A 23,660-nucleotide genomic window follows, 5' to 3' on the forward strand; every position below is an offset into this window, starting at 1 on the left:
TTTTGCATGGGGGTTCCTTTTAGAATGTAGGTGCTCACTAAGACGGCATTTTGCAAAATTCAACCCCTAAGGGGGTAAAACGGGATCCACGCGTACGAAGTTGCGTTACGGGAGCCCCTAGTTGAAATATATTACAACGGTTGTTATATTTACTTACTGGTTGATGAACTGCTATGCTGAGTTACCTACATTTTATAATACTGTGAAGATAAAGTTTTGCTTTGCTTATTTCTTTCTACTAAAGGTAGAGAAATAATTTACTGCGAAAGATGTTATGTATCTTACGTATTATTTTTTTATGGACACAACAGTAACTTTTAATGATTACCTGGTAAAGTTATGAACATAAAACATATTTATGTTCTTCTATAAGTGTGTTTGTGTTTTGTTAAAATATATACTCAACTCCAATGAGCTCAAATAAAACTAGGTATAAATTCACTCAGTACCTAACTCAAATTCAAAACGAGCAGTTTCAAAGCTCTTTTCCGGGAAACACGAAGTGAGCTCTACTCGAGTGTCAGATGTTGTACTGAAGATTTTATTTGACTCTACACGTCTAGGGCTCTTGTGACTGCTCAGTTTGCCCTGACAGCAAGGGCCAGGTTATATTAAACATTTTGCTAGGCTATTAACATCATAATCCACGTGTCGTACGTTCTTGAGACTTGAGAGAAAATTAGTACCTACTCAACGATTATAACTAATTAATCATTTATTTATTCATGAATAGAACGGTAGTACCAATTACACTATTCAAACAAGACGTAACAAAGTTCAGATTAACATTTAAGTAGGTACTTATAAACAATTTAACTTAGGAAAAGTACATAAATCAGATGCGATTATTTTCACAGTAACCCAGACATTCTGCTAGTAACGTACTCCACCCCTCTGCAAATACGTCACATTTTGGGTTTTTGTCCAGGAAACGATGATAACCCTAAGACAAAAAACTTAAGATTTTTTTAGCTTAAGTGTGCTCATTTTCTACCTTACTTGTTCAAGCACAATTCAGAAACCTAATAAGTCTCATCCTTTTCTCTTTTTCTCATGCGTTCAAAATTAAATGTTGTTCGTAAGCATTTATCACGACTTTTAGTAATAAGTAAACAGTATCTTATTTTATGCCTAAGTACCTACTTCAAATCTTGCTAGTTCCTTGGTAATAGGTACAAATATTAGATAAAAACATTACTGACACAACAATTGTCTTGTTTGTTTAATACTAGTACCGAGTAAAGCCTATTTGTTTTGTTTATTTACTGCGAAAGTGAAACATTAAATGGAGTTAGAAAGCGTTGTAATGTTGCGCAACGTTTCGCGTCCAATCGTCGAAACTGCAACAATGGTAAAAGCATCGTTAACTCGGCAGAGCGACCCGTGACGATCGCTGTCTTTGACTGTTTTTTACACTTCAGTGAGTGACAAAATCTAAAAGTTTCTGTTTACATAATATTTTTCTTTCTTTCTTTTCGTTCTTATAAGTTAAAAATGTTGTTTATTTATTGCCCATATTCACCAACATTACTATGAGGTCTCACAGTGCTCGTAGACGTACAGGGTCACACACGAACCAATCACTGAGCTCTATTCAACACTGTGCGTTCGATTTGCTGCTTCGTTTGTGAATACAGGCGTAAGTGTCATGAAAAAGTCCACTAGGCTCTGTCAATAGAAGTCAAATTATAAATATGTATTACCTACTTTCTAATAGAGCTAATTTTCTGTAATGGCTTGGGAGCTTTTCTTTTTAATAATACGTACAAAATGATGTAAATATCCTTTCATACGTTTCGTATTACCAAAAACTACAAAGCATATAAAGTCACTCATCAGTTCCCGCTGACTGATCACCGGCCATTTATCTTAACTACGTGAATACGAGCCATTGCGACGCTTTACGCAGATATGCGTAGTGGAGCGAACACTCATATGACGTAATATCCGAATAGCCATGGTCTTGACTTACTTGACTTATGGTCCTATGTCCCCTAGATGGGGTAGAGGGCGTCCACAACAGTCCTCCATCTCGTTCGGTCTTGAGCTTCTCGCTTGATCTCGCTCCAGGTCTTGCCGATCTTCTTCGCCTCGTCCGCTACAGTACGCCGCCAAGTTTGCCTGGGTCGATATGAATAGCCATGGTATCCCTAGTCAAAACGTTGAGTCACACATAATTTTCCGCAAAATTGTTATGTCAGCACCTAGGACGGATTTAGATTCTGGCTAAACAGGAGTTGCAGCGGGTAAACAGGGTGCGAGAGGTGGGAATAGTCCCGTATCATTATTCATTCTCGCTGTTTGATCGTGGTCTTATCTTACCTGCGTTTTACGCAGTGAAAGCTTATCAGTTACGCTTATCAGATGGCGCCACTGCAGCACTGGTGAGTAAGGTCCTAGTGGCAAGTGGCTATGATAGTAGACTTATGAACATTGAACAATAGGACAGCTCAGCTAAGGTATTTTCACTCGCCTAAGCTTAGGCGCAGACCATCGATTTTTCGTCGGCCGATAGTTTGGTCGGGCAGTTGATCAGTATGGGCATGTATGGAAGTGCGCACATTACACCGATTCAATTTGGCCGATTCTTCATACAATTTAAAATTGGAGACAACTATCGGCCAACTAAAAATCGGTGGTCTGCGCCTTGTCTAACTCTTTAATTAACAGTATAAATTACAATTTCACGATGATGTAACATAATAAGTCTTTACATGATAGAGTCATTAGTTCCCTCTGACTGACCAATGGGATGGTCACTGACCATCTATCTTACCTGCGTGAATGCCATGTAATACCAGTATTACACAGATGTGTAGTGGAGCGAAAAGTCCTACTATTCAGGGTAATATCCGAATTGCCATTGTATCCCAAGCTAAGATTTATGTCGGGACACGCTCGCGGAATGTATTGGGAAAATTATTTGAGATTGGGCTTGTAACCAAACAGAAAGGGTTCTTAGTAAAAGAAAATTGCTACAAGTATTACGAGTAACTTTTATTATTAACTCCATACTAATCTTATTATATTCACATAATAATAATGATTGTTTTCACATCTTTGTCATGTTGTAGATTGTCGAAAAAGACGAAGAAGATATTATTTTCGAAGAAATATAAAAATACTTAATATTACAATATAATACATAACAGTATTTTTGCGGACGGTCATTTATAAGCTGTAAAAATAAATTTTAAGAATGCATGCTTGATTCATGTTTCTTAACCAGCTTGAATTTTCATTGCATTTAAAATCAGCTTTTTCTCTACTCTAGAGACTTAAGAAGCAATATCCTGTCCTTCATTTCCTGAGTACAGCAGGAGAGCTGTTTTACATTAATATAATCAATACAGGAAGAGGGCATGCAAACGAGCTCATACTCTATCACCGATACATCAAGTATTCAAAAAAATATAATACGGTGCAGGTATAATAAACTTGCAGTATTCAATTAATTCATGAAGCTGCAGCAAAAGTAACACAAAAGGCCCACAGAAATTAAATTACGCGGTGTTCAATAGCTTTCAATATTACAAATAAAATATGAAACTATGTACCTATGTCACAGTATATGATTTGTATTACAAATAAATAAGTTTATTTTTTAGTATACACCGTACGAATTCATATTATTTTTTCTGCCCAAATTACGAATTCACTTTAATCATTTCGTTCGTTCGTTCGTTTCAGCCAAATGACGTCCACTGCTGGACAAAGGCCTCCCCCAAGGTTTTCCACAATGAACGGTCCTGCGCTGCCCGCATCCAGGCTCTTCCCGCGACCTTTACCAGATCGTCGGTCCACCTAGTGGGAGGCCTGCCCACGCTACTTTAATCATTTACGGATACTTTATTCCTCATCCCATCTCTACCGAGATAATTTACTTTATGACGTATCACCGCCGCAATATGGCTGTTTATGACGTCATTTAACGGGCTTACGTCGTGCTTATGAATCTGCAAAGTAAATTATGCTTATACTTTGTATGAGAATCTTTACAGCGATTTTATAGGCCGTAAGAGATTAACACGCTCGCCGGAGGATAATGCGCTTAAAAAATCATGAGAAACACGAACCCTCCTAAATTCCCTCTTTATCCCGCAGACGGCAAACATTTTCTTTAACCCCTGGGCAACACACATTGTGATATCTTGAAGATTCGCGCTATCGCGTTGAGTATTCGCGTATATTTGGTCACTTTTTTGCAAAATCGCAAAACTTCTCTCTGCTGTCGCCTGAATGTTATAGCATGAGTCACAATAAGTATGGCCTAGGAGTGAGACTAGTAAGTAGATACTGGTTGTGATAATAACTGAAATATGAATCAGGATACCTGTTCTTTGTAATTTCAATATTTATGAAAAATTTATAGGACATATTTTACGAAAACCTGGCATGTGGCGTGTGTGTTGTCATAATTTATTTAAGATATTCCAATATTATGCTCATAATATTACCATTTCTATCGTTTCAAAATCGCTATTTCATGATTATTGTATGCATTTAATACTCATAAACTTTAACTATGTGTCTGTAATATGAATATAATATATACTTAATTTTAATGCAACGAGATTAAGGCAAGACAACTACTTACCGATCCTACCTACGTAAACTCAATCCTTATTTGAGTTGACCTTACATTACAGAAGCTATTTTATTTATTTAATTTTCCAAGAAAGTAAGTAAGCTGGATGGTGATGTAAATAGCATGGTCGCTTGAACGTGAAGTCGGTGTCCATAATCACTAAACGATATTATCGTTTTAGTCAAACTCTACCTTTTACATTTTACATTAAAGCAAAACCATTAAGTTAAAGATGCAGGTGCAATATAAATACTTACCTAAGCACTTGTAAAAACACACAAAATAATGTTTAAAACAATTTTAACCATTATCACAAAGAGCTTTTTAACTAACTTAGGTATTGAAAATCATTAGACTCAGACGTCATGTTTTGGTAATTTTAGCCAAGGTTTTTAAGACTTATACAGGTAGGATGCTCTTACAGGTCATTGTTACCTTCTACTTTTGGCATCAATAAACGGTTCTTGAGTCAGTCACCAAATGCAATGCAATTGCAAATTGCCTTTTAACTGGAACCGAATCACCTTCTTTACCTTATCTTTTTAAATGAAAAAACCAACAAACCTCGTTAAAGTTATACCTTTTTTGCGAAACTTTTATTTATCCATTAAAATTCCCAGCTCAGATGAGTCAGCCGAATGGAGTGCGATCTGCAGGAACTGTCGGTTCTGGTTCAAAGAGTCGCAGCTCAAGCGGACCACCCTAGTGTGCATTGTCTATGGCAGCTATTCTCAAAGTGTTCGGTTGAACCCAGCCCCGCCCATTATGTCTTATTGAGTAATTTTTATCGATTTTATACGATAATCCCATAAATTTATCGTCCAAAATCGACGATAAGATTTTATCGTATCGCGGATCGTGGCCCGGCTGGGATCAAAAATATCAAAAGAGCAGGCAGATTATGCGCCAGTTTCTTAATTTGTGCTTTTCGTTGTTATTGGACATCAAGGCAAGGTAATAAATAACATAGAAGCTGTACTTCCTTCATACTTTTTAAGGGATATTATCCAAGAAACGACAATTCATTAATTTACAATTAATATCTACTAATCCTGCTATCCGCTAATAACCGTGCAATGTGAAAGTCATTTGGGGAGGCCTATGTTCAGCAGTGGACGTTCTATGGCTGAAATGATGATGATGATGAATCCTGCTATTAAATTGTACAAGTAAATCGATTTAAGAAAATATTAATGCTAAATAGATGGACTATGTATTTCCATGTAGGTATGCATGTATGTATGTACAAAATTAAAGATCCAAAACAGGTTTACGTTACTTTGAGGATAAGTTGCTAATGTTTCAAAATTTTGAGAATCATTGTCCTGTTGACAAGTCGAGCGATAAGGTGATAGTAGCCGAGCATCGAACTGCAGACAACAACCATTGTCATGATGGTGAATACGACAGTGACATCATACCGCGATGAGCTAGAACTACTTAAGTAGGTTCCAATTCTATTGTGATAATAAGTACCTAGTTCATCTAACTACTACACGGCAAAGTACATAATTATAAAGGCCTCATGATGGTGGATATCCAGTCAAATGGGTGACAAAAAATGTAGTGTCAATAGAGAATCTCGTAACATTTTAAATGCTATGCGTCGGTGTTAATAATACAAGTTTCCATTATATTCCATTTCCATTAAAGTTTATTGGTTAATCGTGCAAGCGATTAAATTATCTTTAAACTATGTAGGTGTCTGTGAATGTGAATAAAATTCAATTACAACTTAGGAGACAATATTTTGTCTTTCGACCGTTTTTTCCATAATTTTGCCTGCCAACGAACACGAACATAACTAGAATGTCATCGACCATCTCGGCTGACCTTCGTGGTGGCCGATTAATTCCCCAATCCAAGATCAAGTCAATAGGTTGCGGCGGCCTTGCGCGGTGACGTAACGCCGCCTGCCATCCTCGGCGCGCGCGACTACACTACCGACCGAGCGTGAGCGCGCGCACCCGTAAACAAACATTTAAAATTCGAACGATCTTCTTTTTAAATTTTTAAATTAATTTCCTTAATCCTCTTTACGTGTCATTTAATTTTGTGCCAGTGTCGTGTATCGATGTGAATGTGATATTGTCATGTGATACCGATGTGTGCTGCTGTCACTGGAGACTGATTGATTGGAAAACAAACGACGATCGGTCTGCTACACAACCCAGTTGCGGTATGTTGTTTTTCTTTGTTTTTAATCTTCATGCATGTAGAAGGTACCTTTTTATAGATAAATGTTTTCATTGATAATGGAAAAAATACAAGGAATCAAACGAATGAAATTGCAGCATAAATCAGCACACTGACTAAACAACGTCACTAATGATGATCTTGGCTAACTTTATAATAAGTAGGTACATCTAAAGTCACGAGTTTTTGTCCATCTAAATATAAAATTAATAAATGTTGTCTGTTAAGCATATACATAACGAGTCTATTAAATATTTAAACGGATCACAGACTCGATATTTTGCGTCTCGTTTCCATAATTTAAACAAAATTAGACAAAAAAACTTCATTATTTATACAGGCGTCCACAAAATAGAATAAATTAATGTTAAAATAGTTCGATGACCTCACCTTGGTCCTGTTAGAACGTCTGATAGTGTTTAAAACTTTGTGTTTTTATGTCAGACCACATATAGTCAGACTTCAATGAGGGCTATCGTTTTTATACTTAACAGTTGGCACCCCTGGCGATTGACAGGACCTTACTCTACAGTGACGCCATCTTGATGAGTGCAAATGCGATAGTCCTCTACCACTTTAGCGCTCACCAGTTGGTGCCACTGTCTTCGCTACTAGCAAGTGACAGGACCTTACTCTACAGTGGCGCTAACTGGTGAGCGCTAAAACGATAGCCCTCATTGTGTGTAGAGTCACCAGCCTTATTAAGGTTTCGATGTGGGTTTTTATTTATACAACTTGTTATTCTTTCACTTTCAACTTTCATGCTGACTTGGAACCTAAACCAAATCAATCAGAAGCTATTTACTAATAAACAAAGTGTACATTCTTGTTTGTCAATCAATACAGATGAATACGTGCGCAGAATTATTGCCGCTGCTAGCTATTGTTTTAATTCCCAATCAATGAACGCAACGCCGATAGCAGATGCACTCGCGTGCGCTGTACACAATATGCAAATGTATAGTGAACAGCACACTAAACTATCCATATTTGTTTGTAAAATAGGACATATTACGACTACATAAAGCGCAGTGTTTAGGTTGATGTGTCTGTATATTATATGTGTATGTAATTTAAATGTAAATAGCAAGTGCAGTTGGCCCATGGCAGATGGTGCATGCTCAAAGTTTACCTGTAGGGAATTAATTTTGTTAGTACCTGCCTGTATACCTGTATAGACGAATGTGGTGACCTTCAAGCTCTTTTTCAACTTTTTTAACAACTAGAGATCCTGATCAGTTAATAATCCTGGTGTCAGACTTAATAAGCCACAGACGATGAAAAAAAAACGCGTAACGTTCCTATATAATACGAAATCAAATCGAAACCCAACCAAGTGTGGTCCATGATCGCATAAAAATATTTTTAAAGAGTGACATCCCATTTGATATCCTAACAGAAACTTTTTAATGGTTGCTTGAATTTCAACCAAATGAGTCGTTGTATGATATTGCCAAAACACAAAAGACGGAATACCGTTGTCCTGGCCGTAGATCGACATTGATGAACCATCCGTAGATAATTTCGGAAGTAATGTGACGAAAGCATTTGATAAACTTTACAACACATTCGTCCGTTCGTTCGTTTTAGCCGAATAACGTCCACTGTTGGACAAAGGCCTACCCAAGGATATTTTTTACAATTCTTATGTCCCGTTCATTTCCGCAGTTTCTATGAAAATTGATATATTGTGGAGATCTTAATTTATATTCAGCATGTGTGTGTAAATAGCATTCATTGACTGGACTATACATATAGGTAGATACAAAAAGATAATGTCAAAACATAACAAAGCTAAATAGTTACGTTATGGTGATATTTTAATATCGTCAGCAGACCCTAACTAGCGTCCGTCACTATATTTGAAAATTCAAGAAATTCAAAACGTGTTATCAGTTTTTGTCACTTGATGGACCTAGATAATCATACATGTCAATATACCTACTGCTTAATACCATAAAATAAAGGGATTGTCACACTGGTTGCGGTCAGGTCAAAGTAAACGCAGCCCATATAATGTATGTTTACTTTGACCTCACCGCAGACCGCATCCAGTGAGGCAAGTCCTTAAACACAACAACAATCTATCCAAGGTTAATTTTCTTCCAAATGTCAAACAGAGCCAATTAGAAAATCCTAAACAGACAATATAAATTCATGGTTTCAACTGCCTGTGCCTAATTTATAATTGTCAAGTGCTCATCAGGAAGAGTCCTCTCCGTTCGGTAATAAAGCTTCAGAGAAGGTCACAAGGTTGAATTTTAATTAGACAGTTGTAAAAGCTCTACATTGAAGAGTCTCGCAGAGACTCCGGGACTTTTAATAGTTGTAAAATTAGCTGAACTTGAGTACGCTTTTGAGTCTAGAGTCTCCAGAGACTACAAACATCTTGTCTGCCAATAGTTTGCTTGGCTTCTAATTTGTAAGAAATGAATAGGCCGATGTCAAATCAGTGTAATTTGCATACTTTCATACTTGTTCATACTGACCGAAAAAAAGTCTGTAGCTGTTTGCGGGGAGTCTTATAGAGATGGTATGGTACGGGAACCTTTCTATTTTGTGGTACGGGCACACTTCAGTGTGCTTACCATGAGTTTACGTTAGGTGTGCTCGCTAGCGACTGCGTAAAAAAATGACATTTAAATGTATGACATATTGTGCAGCGCCCCTAGCGGCTACTTTCAAGAAATAAAATCTTCATAGAATCTTTTGACGTATTCGCTAGCGAGCTCACCTAACGTAAACTCATGGTAAGGCCACAGATGTTGTAGCAAAACCTGACGTTTATTTTTTCGTGGGATTTCTGGGGTTTGACTTAATAACCGGTCGTGATTAAGCTATTTGCGTTTCCTTATCTTCCTAGATCAGATTCAGTTTACACGCACAGATATTATCACTGGTGTAGTGTGCTGTACGAGTACAACACACCCATTAAAATAAATAATCATAAAAGTTTGTTCACTAGGAATCGCGTGTTTAATGCTATCATTTCACCAAGCCAAATGATTAATTAAAATTTATTTAGAGATAAAATATGAGAGAAACCCACTCGTATTTTATTCTTGTCTCAGTGCGTATATGGGCGGCGAGAATGCGGTTTTCCATATAAGATCACTTCGGCCGATGTACATTTAACTTTCTGACTGTACACCTTTCTAGAAATATTACAACTTGGCACTAGGAGAAAAACTTGAATTTCATGTTTTTTCTTATTAAGCTGCTTAGCATTATCATAAAACTCACCTTAAAGTAAATAGGTATGTTTCGTGATATTAGAAATTAACTCAACATTAACTCTACATAAGCATTAAAACTGTACAAAATGATTAAATGAATGGTATTTAAAAAAATACGGCAAATACCTGGGTACTAATTTTAGAAATAAAAAAGTAATTATTATTTCTTTATAGCCTCGCTTTTACTAGAGCCGTGCCCTTAACGACACAGTTCAGCGCGCTTCCAAAGCGGCTAAAGGTGATCTCGAATAGGCCAAGGCCATAGAAATGGCTCGCTTTACTAAAGACCGCTTTATTCAGGCTGCTGGTATACATGATCGTTTATAAAAGCTTCAATATGATTTGATACTAAGAGGTACTACATATTAGAAGCTATTAGCAAGTAAGTAGTCGTAAATCTTGGATTTGTAACGGATTTACTACCAGTCTAAAAGTGTCATCTTACATTACCATGTAGCTATTGTGAATAGGTACTCGATAGGTTTGGAAAAAAATAATGGTGCGCGATATTTTACTATTGTACTTATTACTCATAAAACAGATTTTAAGATAAAAAATATTGATTATTTTAACTCATCACCTACGGGCTAATTTTAATTGTTATAAAAATACAAATACTACCTACCCACATAGACGTAGTTAATAATTTTATGTCCGCGAATAAGAAAAGGCTTACAAGACTAAAAGTAGTTCTCATTCTGTATAGCGTCGCTTTAAGTGGAGTGTCGCCCTTAATGACACAGTTCGGCCGGTTCCAAAGGGTGAAGTCCTGAATGGGCCAAGGTTATGAAAATGGCTGAAGCTCTATAGAACTAATCCTATAAGCTGTAAGACGCTTTATTAAGCTTGCTTTCACAAAAGGATGGGTGAGCAAACTCAAATTGTACGTGTAACGAGCGTAGGTGTGGATAAATTAGGTACGTGTTAGGGGTATAAATCGAATACTGTGGCTTATCTATGTCGTCATCTATATTTATAAAAGCGGAAGGTCACTGACTGATTGACTGACTGATTCACTAACTCATCACGAAATCTCAGAAACTACAAGTGCTAGTTTCAAATTTTACATGGAGGTTTGGCATTGGGGGTTCCTTTTAGAACGTAGGTGCTCACTAAGACAGGATTTTACAAAATTCAACCTCTAAGGGGGTAAAACGGGATCCACGCGTACGAAGTCGCGGGCGGCCGCCACTTCATTAAATTACAATTTCATGACAATAGGTGTAATTTTTTTTTCACGAATCAAAGAATTAAAAATCAGTCATTAAAATACATGGGGTCAACGATATTCATGAAATTCATGAAATAATTACCTAATTAACTTACCAAAAAACAGAGCTTATTTTTTTCTGTTGATACAAAAATAATCCCAACTAATATTATAAATGCGAAAGTAACTCTGTCTGTCTGTCTGTCTGTCTGTCTGTCTGTCTGTCTGTTACGCTTTCCCGCTTAAACCTCGCAACCGATTTTGATGAAATTTGGCATAGAGATAGTTTGAGTCCCGGGAAAGAACATAGGATAGTTTTTATCCCGGTTTTTGAAACAGGGACGCGCGCGATAAAGTTTTTCTGTGACAGACAAAATTCCACGCGGGCGAAGCCGCGGGCGGAAAGCTAGTAGACCATATTTCTGTTACATATTATTATTACTTATAAGTAAAAGAGAGAATCACGAGTGATATTAAAAGGATTCGGTTTTATGAAAACCTACTTAACCTATGAAACGGAATAATATTCCAAAAGCCAAAAAGCAAATCGAAACTACAACTTCAACTACAGTCTGTTCCTAATAGGAAGTTTATGACATGTTCTCTCCACACTTAATACCCATTAATGTCTATCCATAACTTAAATCGATACATGGATACAGCATCCCTCAGGTCCCATGAAATCGAGTGGAATTAATTCAGGCCAAATATAGCACATCCCATAGTAACCTCGGGGCTAACGGTGGTGCGTGCATGGAGTTTTACAAGCGTTAATTAAAACTGTTAATTATGCTCCCCTGAATTAAACTTCCTTGGGACTTAATGTGGAACTTTAAAGAGCTAAAAGCTGTAAAAAGATGTTAAGTCGTGAGCGTGACACCTTTTGCTAAGGTGTAAACTGCAAAAACAAAATGGCATCGTGTTCGTGAAATGCTTTTAGATCACTACCTTGTTTTATGCATTTTTTCGGAGATAGGTTTTTTTCTCAATAAATGAAAAGTGATTTTGTGCGTAATTAAAAGTGCGAGTCGTTATGTGTTGCAATTTTTCAGCTTCTCTTGATTCAGTATTGCAGGTAATTATTAACAATTAACATTTCAAGAGAGTCTGAGTGATAACTGATTATCCTTAGATGAAAACTATTGATATTACAATTTAATGTTTTTTTTGTTTTCGAAAATCCATTGACATTAATTTCGCCTCGCTTCAAGAGTACCTAAACCAAGGTTGCAACAACGCATCGTGTGCATGCATCATACATAGTAATTGAAGATGCAGAGTTATTTTAAACATAACTAACAACCTCTTGAGTGTTTGATGATTCTGTACTGCGCATTGTAATTGAAACTTTATAAATAGCCCTATAAACTGTATTTATTAATACTACTACCGTGGCTTTGCCCATCTTTATTCCGTCTAACACAAAAACTTGCGGGTTCCCCTTCCAAAAACCAGGATAAAAACTATTCAAAACTATTCAAATTATTGCTTTAATCGTTTTAATGATTTAGGCGGAGATTAACATACATTCATCCATCCATTAAAGGTAGAAGGAAAGTGCTGGATGCAGGCCGCTACCAAGTCGGCCATTATGGAAATCATTGGGGAGGCCTATGTTCAGCAGTGGACGTCTTATGGCTGAAATGATGATGATGATTCATCCATCCATCCTCACAAGCTTTCACATTTTACAATATTGAGTAGAATTTTCAATTGACGGGTTTAGTTATAATGTGTGTTACGTCGACATACCCTTTGTTCTTGCCCCGCAGCGCGGAACGGGAATGGAACCGTGGACTTGAACTCGTGGGATAGTTCATGAGTTCACTCCACTCACTCGGAACAATAAATTTCGATACCCCCATGTTTACTTTCTATTTATAAACACGGTGTACTTATAGTACTCATTATGACAAAACAAGATTTATTAAATAGCTACTCGTCTAAACTAAGTAGAGTTGAATCTCTCTTATTTGGTTAGAATGAAGACTTATGCCTAATAACAGACATAATTTTAAACTGAAATAGCGAAAGGCCGTGGATTTGAGTCCCATTATTATCAGCAATTATTTTTTTAGTCATAATAATATTATATTATACATAATCATACTAGCGGCCGCCCACCACTTCGTACGCGTGGATCCCGTTTTACCCCTTTAGGGGTGGAGTTTCGTAAAATCCGTTGTTAGTGAGCACCTACGTTCTACAAGGAACCCCATGCAAAATTTGAGACTCCTAGCACTTGTAGCTTCTGAGATTTCGTCATGAGTGAGTCAGTGAATTTTTTTTTTTTTTTTGAAGGGACGCGCGCTGGTAGCTTGAGGAGCTTTTCCAGCTTCACCGGGCAAAGTGGCGAGTACAGAAGGTACTCTAGCCGTTTGGCGATCGTCGGTGCGCGTGCCGACGAGGCCGAGTGTGGGCTTCGCGTAGCGAAGCCCAGGCTCGTCCGCGTCGGTCGCAGACCGACGTTCGCGATCGGGCCGTATCGAGCGCATAAGGCGCCCAATCAGTGGCGAACCCAACTAGAGGGTTGCCCACCGCGGTGTTGGACCCAAGTCCAGCCTACGGCGGGCTCACTCTAGTGGGCCCGATCGAGGGGAGTCAGTGAATCAGTGACCTTCCGCTTTTATAGATTTTCGGTATATTGTGAATAGCTATCATCTGCCTGCAGCCTTACCTACTCTATCTAAATTATTTATCTGTGCCTTTCATGTGATATTGTGATCTAAAGGTCACCCCAATAAAAGGTAACCCGCGTAGGCTGAACACCTGGCCTATTTTCAAACACTAAACATTCCAATCACACAATCTACGACGTCACTCATTATGTGCGATTGTGCCGTAGCTTTGTCATTATAGTGTTTGTGAGGTCATTGAATCTTTCATAAACAGTAGGTACCTACCTACCTAAGTAATCATAGTAGGGTATTACTTATTAGAGTTCTACGCATTCTTTAAGAATAAAACCCCACATTTCTAATTAGGTAGTTTGTCTTTCTGACCGGTTGCCATTGATACAAGTAAGCAACTTCTTCAGGGGCGTTGCTTTATACCGCTCTGTCAGCCGTGTCAATTGAGAATGTTACTAGGTATGCAAAATCACTTGAAACCTATGTTACAGTTAAGCTTTTACATTTACAAATACATTAGTTTTTATTTCATTCAAAAATACCCAGTAGTTATGATTTTATAGGCATTCAAAGTTCGCTTAAATATTGAGTCCCGCCGACGGTCACGTGACCCCGTGTGACGTACATTCACAGCGTCCGCTCACTAGAAAACGGATATAAACATACTTAAATATTTTTTTTTTGTAAATACAAACTTATTATACATATTAACACCCAGACCCATCACAGAAATTAAAATTGAACCAAACCCAAACTTGATGCGATTGTGTCGTTTTATTGCGAATTACCTTCCAGCTCCATCATTAGACCCCGATTACTATATAGAATTAAAATACTCATCAATACAAAACGAACGAGCCCAAACTCGATGCATTTAAGTCGTTTTATTATAGAGTTCCTATGGCCACCTTCCAGCTCCATCATCAGATCAGCTCCATGTCATCATAATATTGCATGGTCATCCAAATCACATGTGTTTGTGAAATTTCAGCTTAATCGGTTGCCTGGAAGTGGGTCTTAATTCAGTTTGCAAGATTCCACCCATACAAATATGAGCAAGTCGTTGTAATATGACGTCACGCGCATAAAATGGCGGGCCGGCCGCCGCCCGCACTTTTAAAATTCAATATCTTGGAAACTAATTGACGTATCGAAATAATTCTTTCACGTGTATTTTTTATTTTTAACAGAGAATACAGAAAGCTAAAAAACAAAATTAGTGAACATTCTTCATTATACGGGGACCCCGGGCTACAGAACCAGGGCCGATTTTTTTTTCGAATTAGGTAATTAGACAATAGGCAACTGCCTAGGAAAGTTTTATAATTTATCAATTATCCTTTTTAGAAAAGGGCCTAATGACCTTTTTAGATGAGGCCCCCAAACATTTTTGATGAATGGCCTAGGCTGTCTAGTGTCTAAGGCACGCTACCTACCTACGCCACTAGACTTCGTAGTAAAATTCTGAAGTATCTGATAGGGATATGTTTCACTCACCCGAAGTCCTTAACCATTAGCTGTCTTCCTTATGAATCATGATAATAATTACTTGTATATTTCTTTCAGAATCTGGCATGACATCTAACTGGGAAACATGACGAGAAAATTCCTCTTTTGTTTTCCCCTGCGGGCAGGAAATATCGTCTTTGGATACATTGTTATTGTAAGTTACCTACCATGTTAATACGAGTACCTAACTATGATAAATGTAATGATTTTGGTAAAAGTAATACTGAGTGGTTTATACGAGCATACATTTGAATATCTGTGATATTGCTAAACCAGTTGTGGCAGGCGTTGCCAAGCCTTCAAGTTCTAATAAAAACAATACAACAATTACTAACACTGGCTATCTCTTTTTTTTTAAGTTAATTCATTTTACTCCTAATCATAGTTATTACTTAGAAGTTATTTCATAAGAGTCGCATCTCAAACGATTTTATATTTAAACAAGCACCTGGCTGGCGCAAACCTATTACTTAATATCCAATAATTTTCATAATCTCCACAGACGATATGCATAGCGGTGATCGGCTACAACCTATACGAGCTAGGTCTCACTCTCATCTCGCACGAGAACGAGCATGACGACCGCTTCAGAAACTTCGAGAACCTTGAGAGCATCTTCGGGACCTCGAAGACAGAGCTGGTCCGGACCGTCAGCATGGCGTATAGCATCAGCTACATCAGTATAGGACTCGCGCTATTACTGTTTGCTGTTTTATTCACTTGCGGTGCTTATAAGGTGAGACCATTCATTTTAATAGGTACCTACTTACATTAGATTAATTTTTTCGACCTCTAACGTATCAGGGAAATACACAGTTGGGAAAGTGGGAAACCAACACAGACGCTCCTGAAAAAAATAGTAATACTTGCCTCCTCCGTTGCTAACATCCTGAATAGTGATTAGAAGACACATGAAACAACCTAGAAGAGGGAAGTAAAATAATAAGAGAGGCAAATAAAAAACATCTATTCTAAAACCTCATTTTTATAGTAGCGAAATAAAAAAGTGAATTTCTATTATTAATTACTAACAACAAAACGCTTTCTAGGATGCAAAAACTAAACGTGAATCGTCTACACGTTCCAATGTACGCATTACGCACAAATGTCCCATTGCTTATTTTGTAAGAAAGAAAGAAAGAAAGAAAGAAAAATATTTTTATTTAGTCCAATTATTATTTGTTATTGTGTTTAAGCAAAATAATGGTAAATCCAATCAATAGGCCATTAAATACCAAAATAGTCAGTTTTGAATTAAGCTGTAAGATTTTATAAAAGATCAAGACAAACGACAGGAGAAATAACAATACCGCAAATGGAACGTTCAAACGTCAAACTGACAGTTTAAATGTCAAGGTTGGTTGTTGTTGTGCACAGATTGTGGTTGTTGTGTTGTGATTGTTGCGTTCGCAGCAGATTTCTTAATTTCGTGGTTTCATAATAATTTATTTAACGACTCGACATTGTTTAAGGATTAATAACGTTAATAGATTTTGACAAGATGAGTATTCGATGTGTAAAATGTAGTGTACGACTATCAAGTCGAATTAAACGACACCGTTTATCAGATGAAACGGAGCAAACATTGGAGAGCGCCAGGAAATGGTTGCATCCTCAGGTTGTAAGTATACCTTTTAACCTATACCTAAAACATCTACCTACTTCAATGACGAAAAGTTGTATTTACTTAGTCTTATTACTGTGTTTTCATTACCGAATCAAACTGACTTGTCCCGGTAAGGCGAATATTTTTATTATGTTACTAGCTGGCCCGGCGAACTTTGTACCGCCCAGTCAATAATGTATGACATGAGATGTCAATTACCGTGAACGGCATTGAAAATACCTAAGTTACTTAAAATATTCTTTTCTGAAGTTCATTCATTCAGTCCAGTAGTTTCAGTACCTATTCAATGAAAATACAATTATAAATCTTTTCTCTTTAAAATATTAGTGTAGACATGATTGAGCAACATAAACTATACATACGAATCATTAATAAACAATTTAATTTCTTTTAGTTGGCGGGTGAAGAATATCTATGCCATGCATGCTACTGTCATATGTGGGAACGAATAAACCAAGACAGTGCACAACCACCGTCCGCAACGATGGGCCTCAATGTGTGTGTTATATGTAGCAAGTCAATTTTGGGAATAAGGAGTCGCAAGCTCCTGGGAACAGAGAAGTCCAAACGAGGAAGAATTGTTGCTCATACTATTGCAGAATGGATTCACCCTCGTGAGGTAACTACATAATATTGATTGTAATAATAATAGCTTTCATAGAAATCATTTTTCTAGTTTTTGGGCATTCCAAAATGGAGAAATCTATATTTACAATTAGTTAGTATAGCCCATTTTTAAATAAAATAAATATTTATCTCTATTTTTTTTTTTACTTTTGTGGTATTTGCATACAATAATCGATACATAGAATCAAAACCTGGTTCTAGTTCTAGTATTAAAATAGATGATATTATTATAACATTATTGTTTCAGCTACTACCATCAGATGGAGTGTGCATACCATGCTGGTTACGAGCAAAGCGAGCCACAAATAAAAGTCAACAAAATAATCGAGCCGAAGTAATTCAAGAGAGACCATCTAACACAGCAACTGCAAGTCCTACTTCACTAACACTTGAACCACCCAAACAAAAAGTACCAGAATCTGAAACTCCCAAAGATCCCCTTTTACTTGAACTACCTATACAAGAAGTACCAGAATCGGAAACTCCAGGATCTCCTGAATCACAAGAAATGCCAAAATCTAAAACTCCACAAATGGAAGAAGAGCCACAAATAAAACTGCCAGTATTAAGACGAGCTGCTGCCAACACTAAACGGTGCTTATTTCTGAACTGTAACCAAAATCAGGAAAAACGTCAAGTTCCCGATTCAGTCAGGAGAAGAGTGTTGACTGATTTTAATTTTTACATTCCAACAAGTGCCAGGATTTGCACTTATCACCTGGGTAGCAATTTATATAAAGATTTGAATACAGCTGAAAACGCTATGTCAACATTCACTGCTGAATATGTGGAAGACATGGTGTTTCTTCTTCGTGAAGTCAAACAATTGGACTTCACGCATGCTGAAGACATTGATGATCACCTATTCAAATATTGGTTTGGACAAACTAAACAAGAATATAATGAAATAATCGCACAATTCCCACGACTTAATGATTTAAAAATTAAATTAGGACTAAATGCACTGCTCTGTAAAATGAAAACAGGAGACAGTACTGAACGAATGTCAGCACTTTTCCAAATACCAAATCGGACATTAGGTGGCTATATGAATCGCGCAAGAGAAATCCTTCTTCAGGATTACATTCCAGGTTATTCGGGGTTAGCCCACATTTCAAGAATGATTAATGTTCTAAATAAAATGACTGAGTAGGTAATTATGTAATGTTTTTTATTTAACACCCTAATGGCCTTGCTGCATGATGCAGAGGCATGCAATACATATTCATCATCATAATTGTTATCAATTAGCCGCTCTATGAAATGTTCTAGTGTTCACCCTTTCATGAACCAAACGTACATTTTACACGTAGTAATATACCTACCTACCTACCATTCGATTCGTAAGAACGTTAGTTACTACATTACATAGAAATGCTCTAGTCTAAACTCACCTTTAGGATTGAAACTATTGATCGCATGTAGGTAAGTATAGGTTTTTATAACGATTTATTTTACGAGTGAAGCGTTTTTGTGTCGCGTCGAGCGTTTTTATAATAAAACTAGCTTTCCGCCCGCGGCTTCGCCCGCGTGGAATTTTGTCTGTCACAGAAAAACTTTATCGCGCGCGTCCCTGTTTCAAAAATCGGGATAAAAACTATCCTATGTTCTTTCCCGGGACTCAAACTATCTCTATGCCAAATTTCATCAAAATCGGTTGCGAGGTTTAAGCGGGAAAGCGTAACAGACAGACAGACAGACAGACAGACAGAGTTACTTTCGCATTTATAATATTAGTTGGGATAATATGATCATACTACCAATTACTTAATACAAAAAGTTCGTTAGATTTTAACTTACGACCAATTATAAAAATAGTATCCGCAAACATTTTTATGTTTCGTAATCTCACAAATATCAAAACAATAATGTATATGGGTACAGTAGTGCCACTTTCTTAGATGATTGAAGTTTTTAACAAAGCTTTTATAATGTAAGCTGATTGAAATAAAATGACTTCTTATTTCTACTATTTTCTTACGACAAAGAACTGCTTCTGATCAATATTATTGTGCTTTAATTAGCATTTATTTATAACCGGAGTTTATTGACACACTTCCTTTTGTCTCTCACATAATACAGGTCTTTAGGCATGAGTAGAGCAATGAGTCATGTTGCAAGCTAAGAGTTTCTTTTAGTGTTGCCTAAAACGCACTTTTTAAATACAGATTTTCGTCTTTTTACCCGACTGCGCCTGAAGGAGGGTTATGTTTTTAGCTGTGAACACAATTTTGTCGTGGTGCACTTCCTAATGCCTTCTGTTAGTAGTTGATTAAGTAGTCCTACTAACTACTTACGTGTTTGAATAATTGTTTGTCCCTAAATGCTTAGGTTGGTACATCTACTGTAACTAGTTACATTATGTCAAATCGATCTGCCCCAATAAGAACTTTCCTATTTTCCCATCACGAATCGATGTGTCGTGTTTACGCAACACGGAATCGAAGTGCACAATGAACTTGTAAAAAACCACCAAACCATACTGACCACTTATAGTTGCGCAACTAAACCATTATGAGATAACGTCCGCATCATACGAACGTACCGGAAAATTGCCACGAAAAAAATTGAGTAGGGTGACCACCAAGCACACTACGGAGAGACTCGACTTAACGCACGCACTCGATTAGGAATTTAGGACACACTTGTATTTTTTAGCTGCAGCCCTTTTATACAGGGTGTTAGGTAAATGGGTATATGAGGTTTTTTAATTTTCATACAAAATAAATATTATAAAATCCAATTTGTATGAAAACTAAAATAATTAAAATGATGATATCAATTTTCTGACTTCACCATACCATTTATAAGACCATGTTAACATGGGCTAGTGTCGGCTCATATATCCATTTACCTAACACCCTGTATAATTTGAGGAGAGGAGAAGAAAAATTACTACATCATTGGTTCACATAGACACACAGGCCTAATTAATCATATCGTAACTATTCACAACAACAAGTAAAGTCATAAAATTATTTAATTTAAATTACTGTATTTTATATTATCCTGATTTCCTGAAGGCGAACCCAAAGGCTGACATAGATAGATAGATAGATATTATCCTGATTTATCCTCATCATCATTTAACAGCTGATGACAATCAGTGGATGTGTGGAAGCAGTGGCTTAACTTAGACCTCCCTACCTGTAGCTACTATCTTTTTTTCTTAAATCCAACAGTCTGAAACAAAAGTAGAGCTACGTAAATCAATATTTTTTAATCAAATCAAATCAAAATTCGTTTATTCGTGGAACATAGGTAAATTACATATTACAGGTGTTAAAAATTAAGTAGTCGGTATCACTATGTTTGGCCCAAGGTCGGCAAGGCCCAAGGTACAAATTCACATAACATCATTAATGTAAAGCTATCTGCAGTCCCAATTTTACGTAAATCAAATGATTTTTGGATGAATGTGAGACTAGCACAGCATTATGTCCGCCTATCAACAACCGCATGGCCGCCCTACGCAACTGACAACCCACAATCTGATTGCAGGCCAACCAGTGCTTAGTGAGCACTTTCTTCGTGTATAGTTTCTTCCACCTGTTCTTCAGCGTGGCGCTGATCGTGTGGGAGGCGCTGTCCGCCGGCTGGATACAGCTGGGGCTCATTGCACTCTTTGATTGTAAGTATAGTGTGTTACTGGCATTAGGTTGAAAGTTTTAATTACTATTCATTATTAAATCAAGGTCTTGATGAATGACAACTTTTTTAAAAGGATTAATTAGCGTTTAACCGCAACTTTTCTTACATGGATTGGGTTTTCATTGAAAATATGAAGACGAAATTTTTTAAAAGAAGTGTAGGTATGTGAGTAACCAAAATAACTAACTGGTAACTCCTAGCTCTCCGTATCGACTTTTATAGAAGCGCATTAAACATACGATTGACTACTATTTATTGTAATTTACATGCAAAAAACGACAATAGCCCTAGGGCTAAAGGGGTAAAAGTGTCTTACTGGGCGACTCGAGGCCGGGAACGCGGGTTCGAGCCCCGCCGCCACTGGACTATTGTCACAGCTATTGTGGTGAATTCGCTCGTAACGTACAAGCATAGCTTAGCACGAGGGGTTAGCTTTATTATATTCTTAAAAAAAAGTTTAATAACAATACCTTTTATTTGCAGTTCTCCTGATAGTTTGCCTGTTCAGCGTAAAGTATCTCATGGAGGCAATCCGCACTGGTCACATCTACAGCCGCCCCGGGGAAGTGCTCTACAAGTATTGACATTAATAAGATACACGTTATAGAACAATAAGAGAGACATCTTCTTAAAATTTAAGCAACTAACGCCCGTATTCACAAACATTACTATGAGGTCTCACAGTGCGCGTAGACGCACACACACACGAACCAATCACAGAGCTCTATTCAACGCTTCACTTATGCAAGCATCGTTTGTGAATACGGACGTAAGAACGTCCAATGATGAGAACTTCTGCATGGTTATTATCAAACAAAATACCTTCCAACGCGTACTTAATTGAAATTACACAAAACTTTTAGATCCGCTAACTGATTTTAGTAAGTGAGTACCTAGAGACCAAGAAAAACACAGTTTGATTCGATTTTAGTGGAAAAGTGCTCATTGCAGCATCTTGTATCAAATGTTTTGATAACTGTTTGCGATTTCAAAATAAATGTTATTTTTTAGGGTTAAGTAGGTACTCTAAGTCTCTAACATCGCGGAACATCACTCTACATAGTAGTGCTTAGTTTACTTCCAGTTGATAGAACAGAATAATTTATCCTAATTACCATAAACCTTGTTAGAAAACTTACCATATCAATTATTCCTATCTGTGATGATATCCTTATGTATAGATGAAACTATTTTGTATTTTTTATACTTGTTTATCACTATGCTAATATTATTTGTATGTAAGTAATTATAGGGAAAGAACATCACGTGTTGATTGCACATTCCAATTGAAAAACAAACCCAATAAAAAATAAATATTGTATCGTATAAAAGTGCATGTTCTTGCCATTATTGTTGAACAATTTCGTCTCGAATTAAAGTGTTAGATTAATTATACTTATTACTTACAAAGAATTGAATTATATTTATAAATCTAAACATATTTTTAAGTGGTCATTATTTTTGTAGGTATCATTTGACATTAAATTATTAAATTCTAAATCAGTTATGTATAATAATATCAGTGTACTTATCGTTTATTGAAATATTTATTTAATCACTGTTCTATTTAACTTTAATTTTAATAATGAAACATTAAATAAAATAATCAAACGCCAATTCTTTGAAATTCTTTATCTTTTTCACATCTTCCTTTCATAAATTAGTAAATAACAATTACATTCACACGGAATATCAAATCACAAAACGTAACGTAATAATTTATTTACAATCACAGCAGTACAAAATTAAATTAAACTAAACAATAAATTACTTATGGTATTAATTACTAATCTATTGGTTTCGGTAGAATATATTGTCTAAGTTTGATGCCTCGGAAGCTGTGACGTCTCGTCTCCGCCGCCTCCTGCCCAGCATCATGGGGACTACCATGGCCATGGTGGCTGGGACCATGCCGGCCCCAACTGCCGCCAATATCGTGGAACTGTCAGGGCCAACATTGGTCCCGACCCTTCTCCGAATCACTTTTGTCCTCAAAGGCTTATTATTTGACGACGCAACATCCAAATCCAACTTTTTATCCAAATCTCGTTTCGACTCTTCCACAGTTTGGAAACTCTTTTCTACTTCCAGCAAACCTCCGTGCGAAGTCGTCATGTTTGTGTGAGCATTGTCTATGGGCAGCACGGTCAATGCCACCGCTTGGTGTGACGTCACGGAACCGTAATTTGTGCTATCATCTGTCGGCGGTAAGTTTAGAGATCTCTGGCGCTTCTTGTTTCTGTAACCTTTCGTTGTTGAAAGGAGCACCCACTGGCCATCACCGTGAGGGGGTCTTGATCGATCACTGTCAAGTTCAGGAGAGCCCGCGTACACCACTTGCGTTGGCCTCCTGTACGGACGCTTTTGAATGGTCGCTTGGTGGAGC

The 23,660-nt window shown here is 37.1% G+C and overlaps 1 protein-coding gene across 1 annotated transcript; it reads left to right on the plus strand.

Moving 5' to 3' along the window:
• The first annotated feature begins 6,526 nt into the window (after positions 1 to 6,526).
• Positions 6,527 to 22,734, plus strand: LOC135078180 (uncharacterized). The gene is made up of 5 exons (XM_063972765.1): positions 6,527 to 6,767; positions 15,427 to 15,523; positions 15,872 to 16,105; positions 21,125 to 21,254; positions 21,758 to 22,734. Exons 2-5 carry the CDS (start codon positions 15,455 to 15,457, stop codon positions 21,856 to 21,858), a joined length of 534 nt encoding a protein of 177 aa, XP_063828835.1. The 5' UTR covers positions 6,527 to 6,767; positions 15,427 to 15,454; the 3' UTR covers positions 21,859 to 22,734.
• The last annotated feature ends 926 nt before the right edge of the window (positions 22,735 to 23,660 follow it).

The sequence above is a fragment of the Ostrinia nubilalis genome, chromosome 14 (assembly GCF_963855985.1).
Source record: "Ostrinia nubilalis chromosome 14, ilOstNubi1.1, whole genome shotgun sequence".
Lineage (NCBI taxonomy): Eukaryota > Metazoa > Arthropoda > Insecta > Lepidoptera > Crambidae > Ostrinia > Ostrinia nubilalis.

Bases quoted from the DNA above. Each gene is read 5' to 3' on its own strand.
- LOC135078180 (XM_063972765.1), top strand. From the start codon at position 15,455: ATGACGAGAAAATTCCTCTTTTGTTTTCCCCTGCGGGCAGGAAATATC. The intron at 16,106-21,124 runs GTGAGACCATTC...ATCTGATTGCAG, and splicing joins TCACTTGCGGTGCTTATAAG to GCCAACCAGTGCTTAGTGAG. The intron at 21,255-21,757 runs GTAAGTATAGTG...TTTTATTTGCAG, and splicing joins GCTCATTGCACTCTTTGATT to TTCTCCTGATAGTTTGCCTG.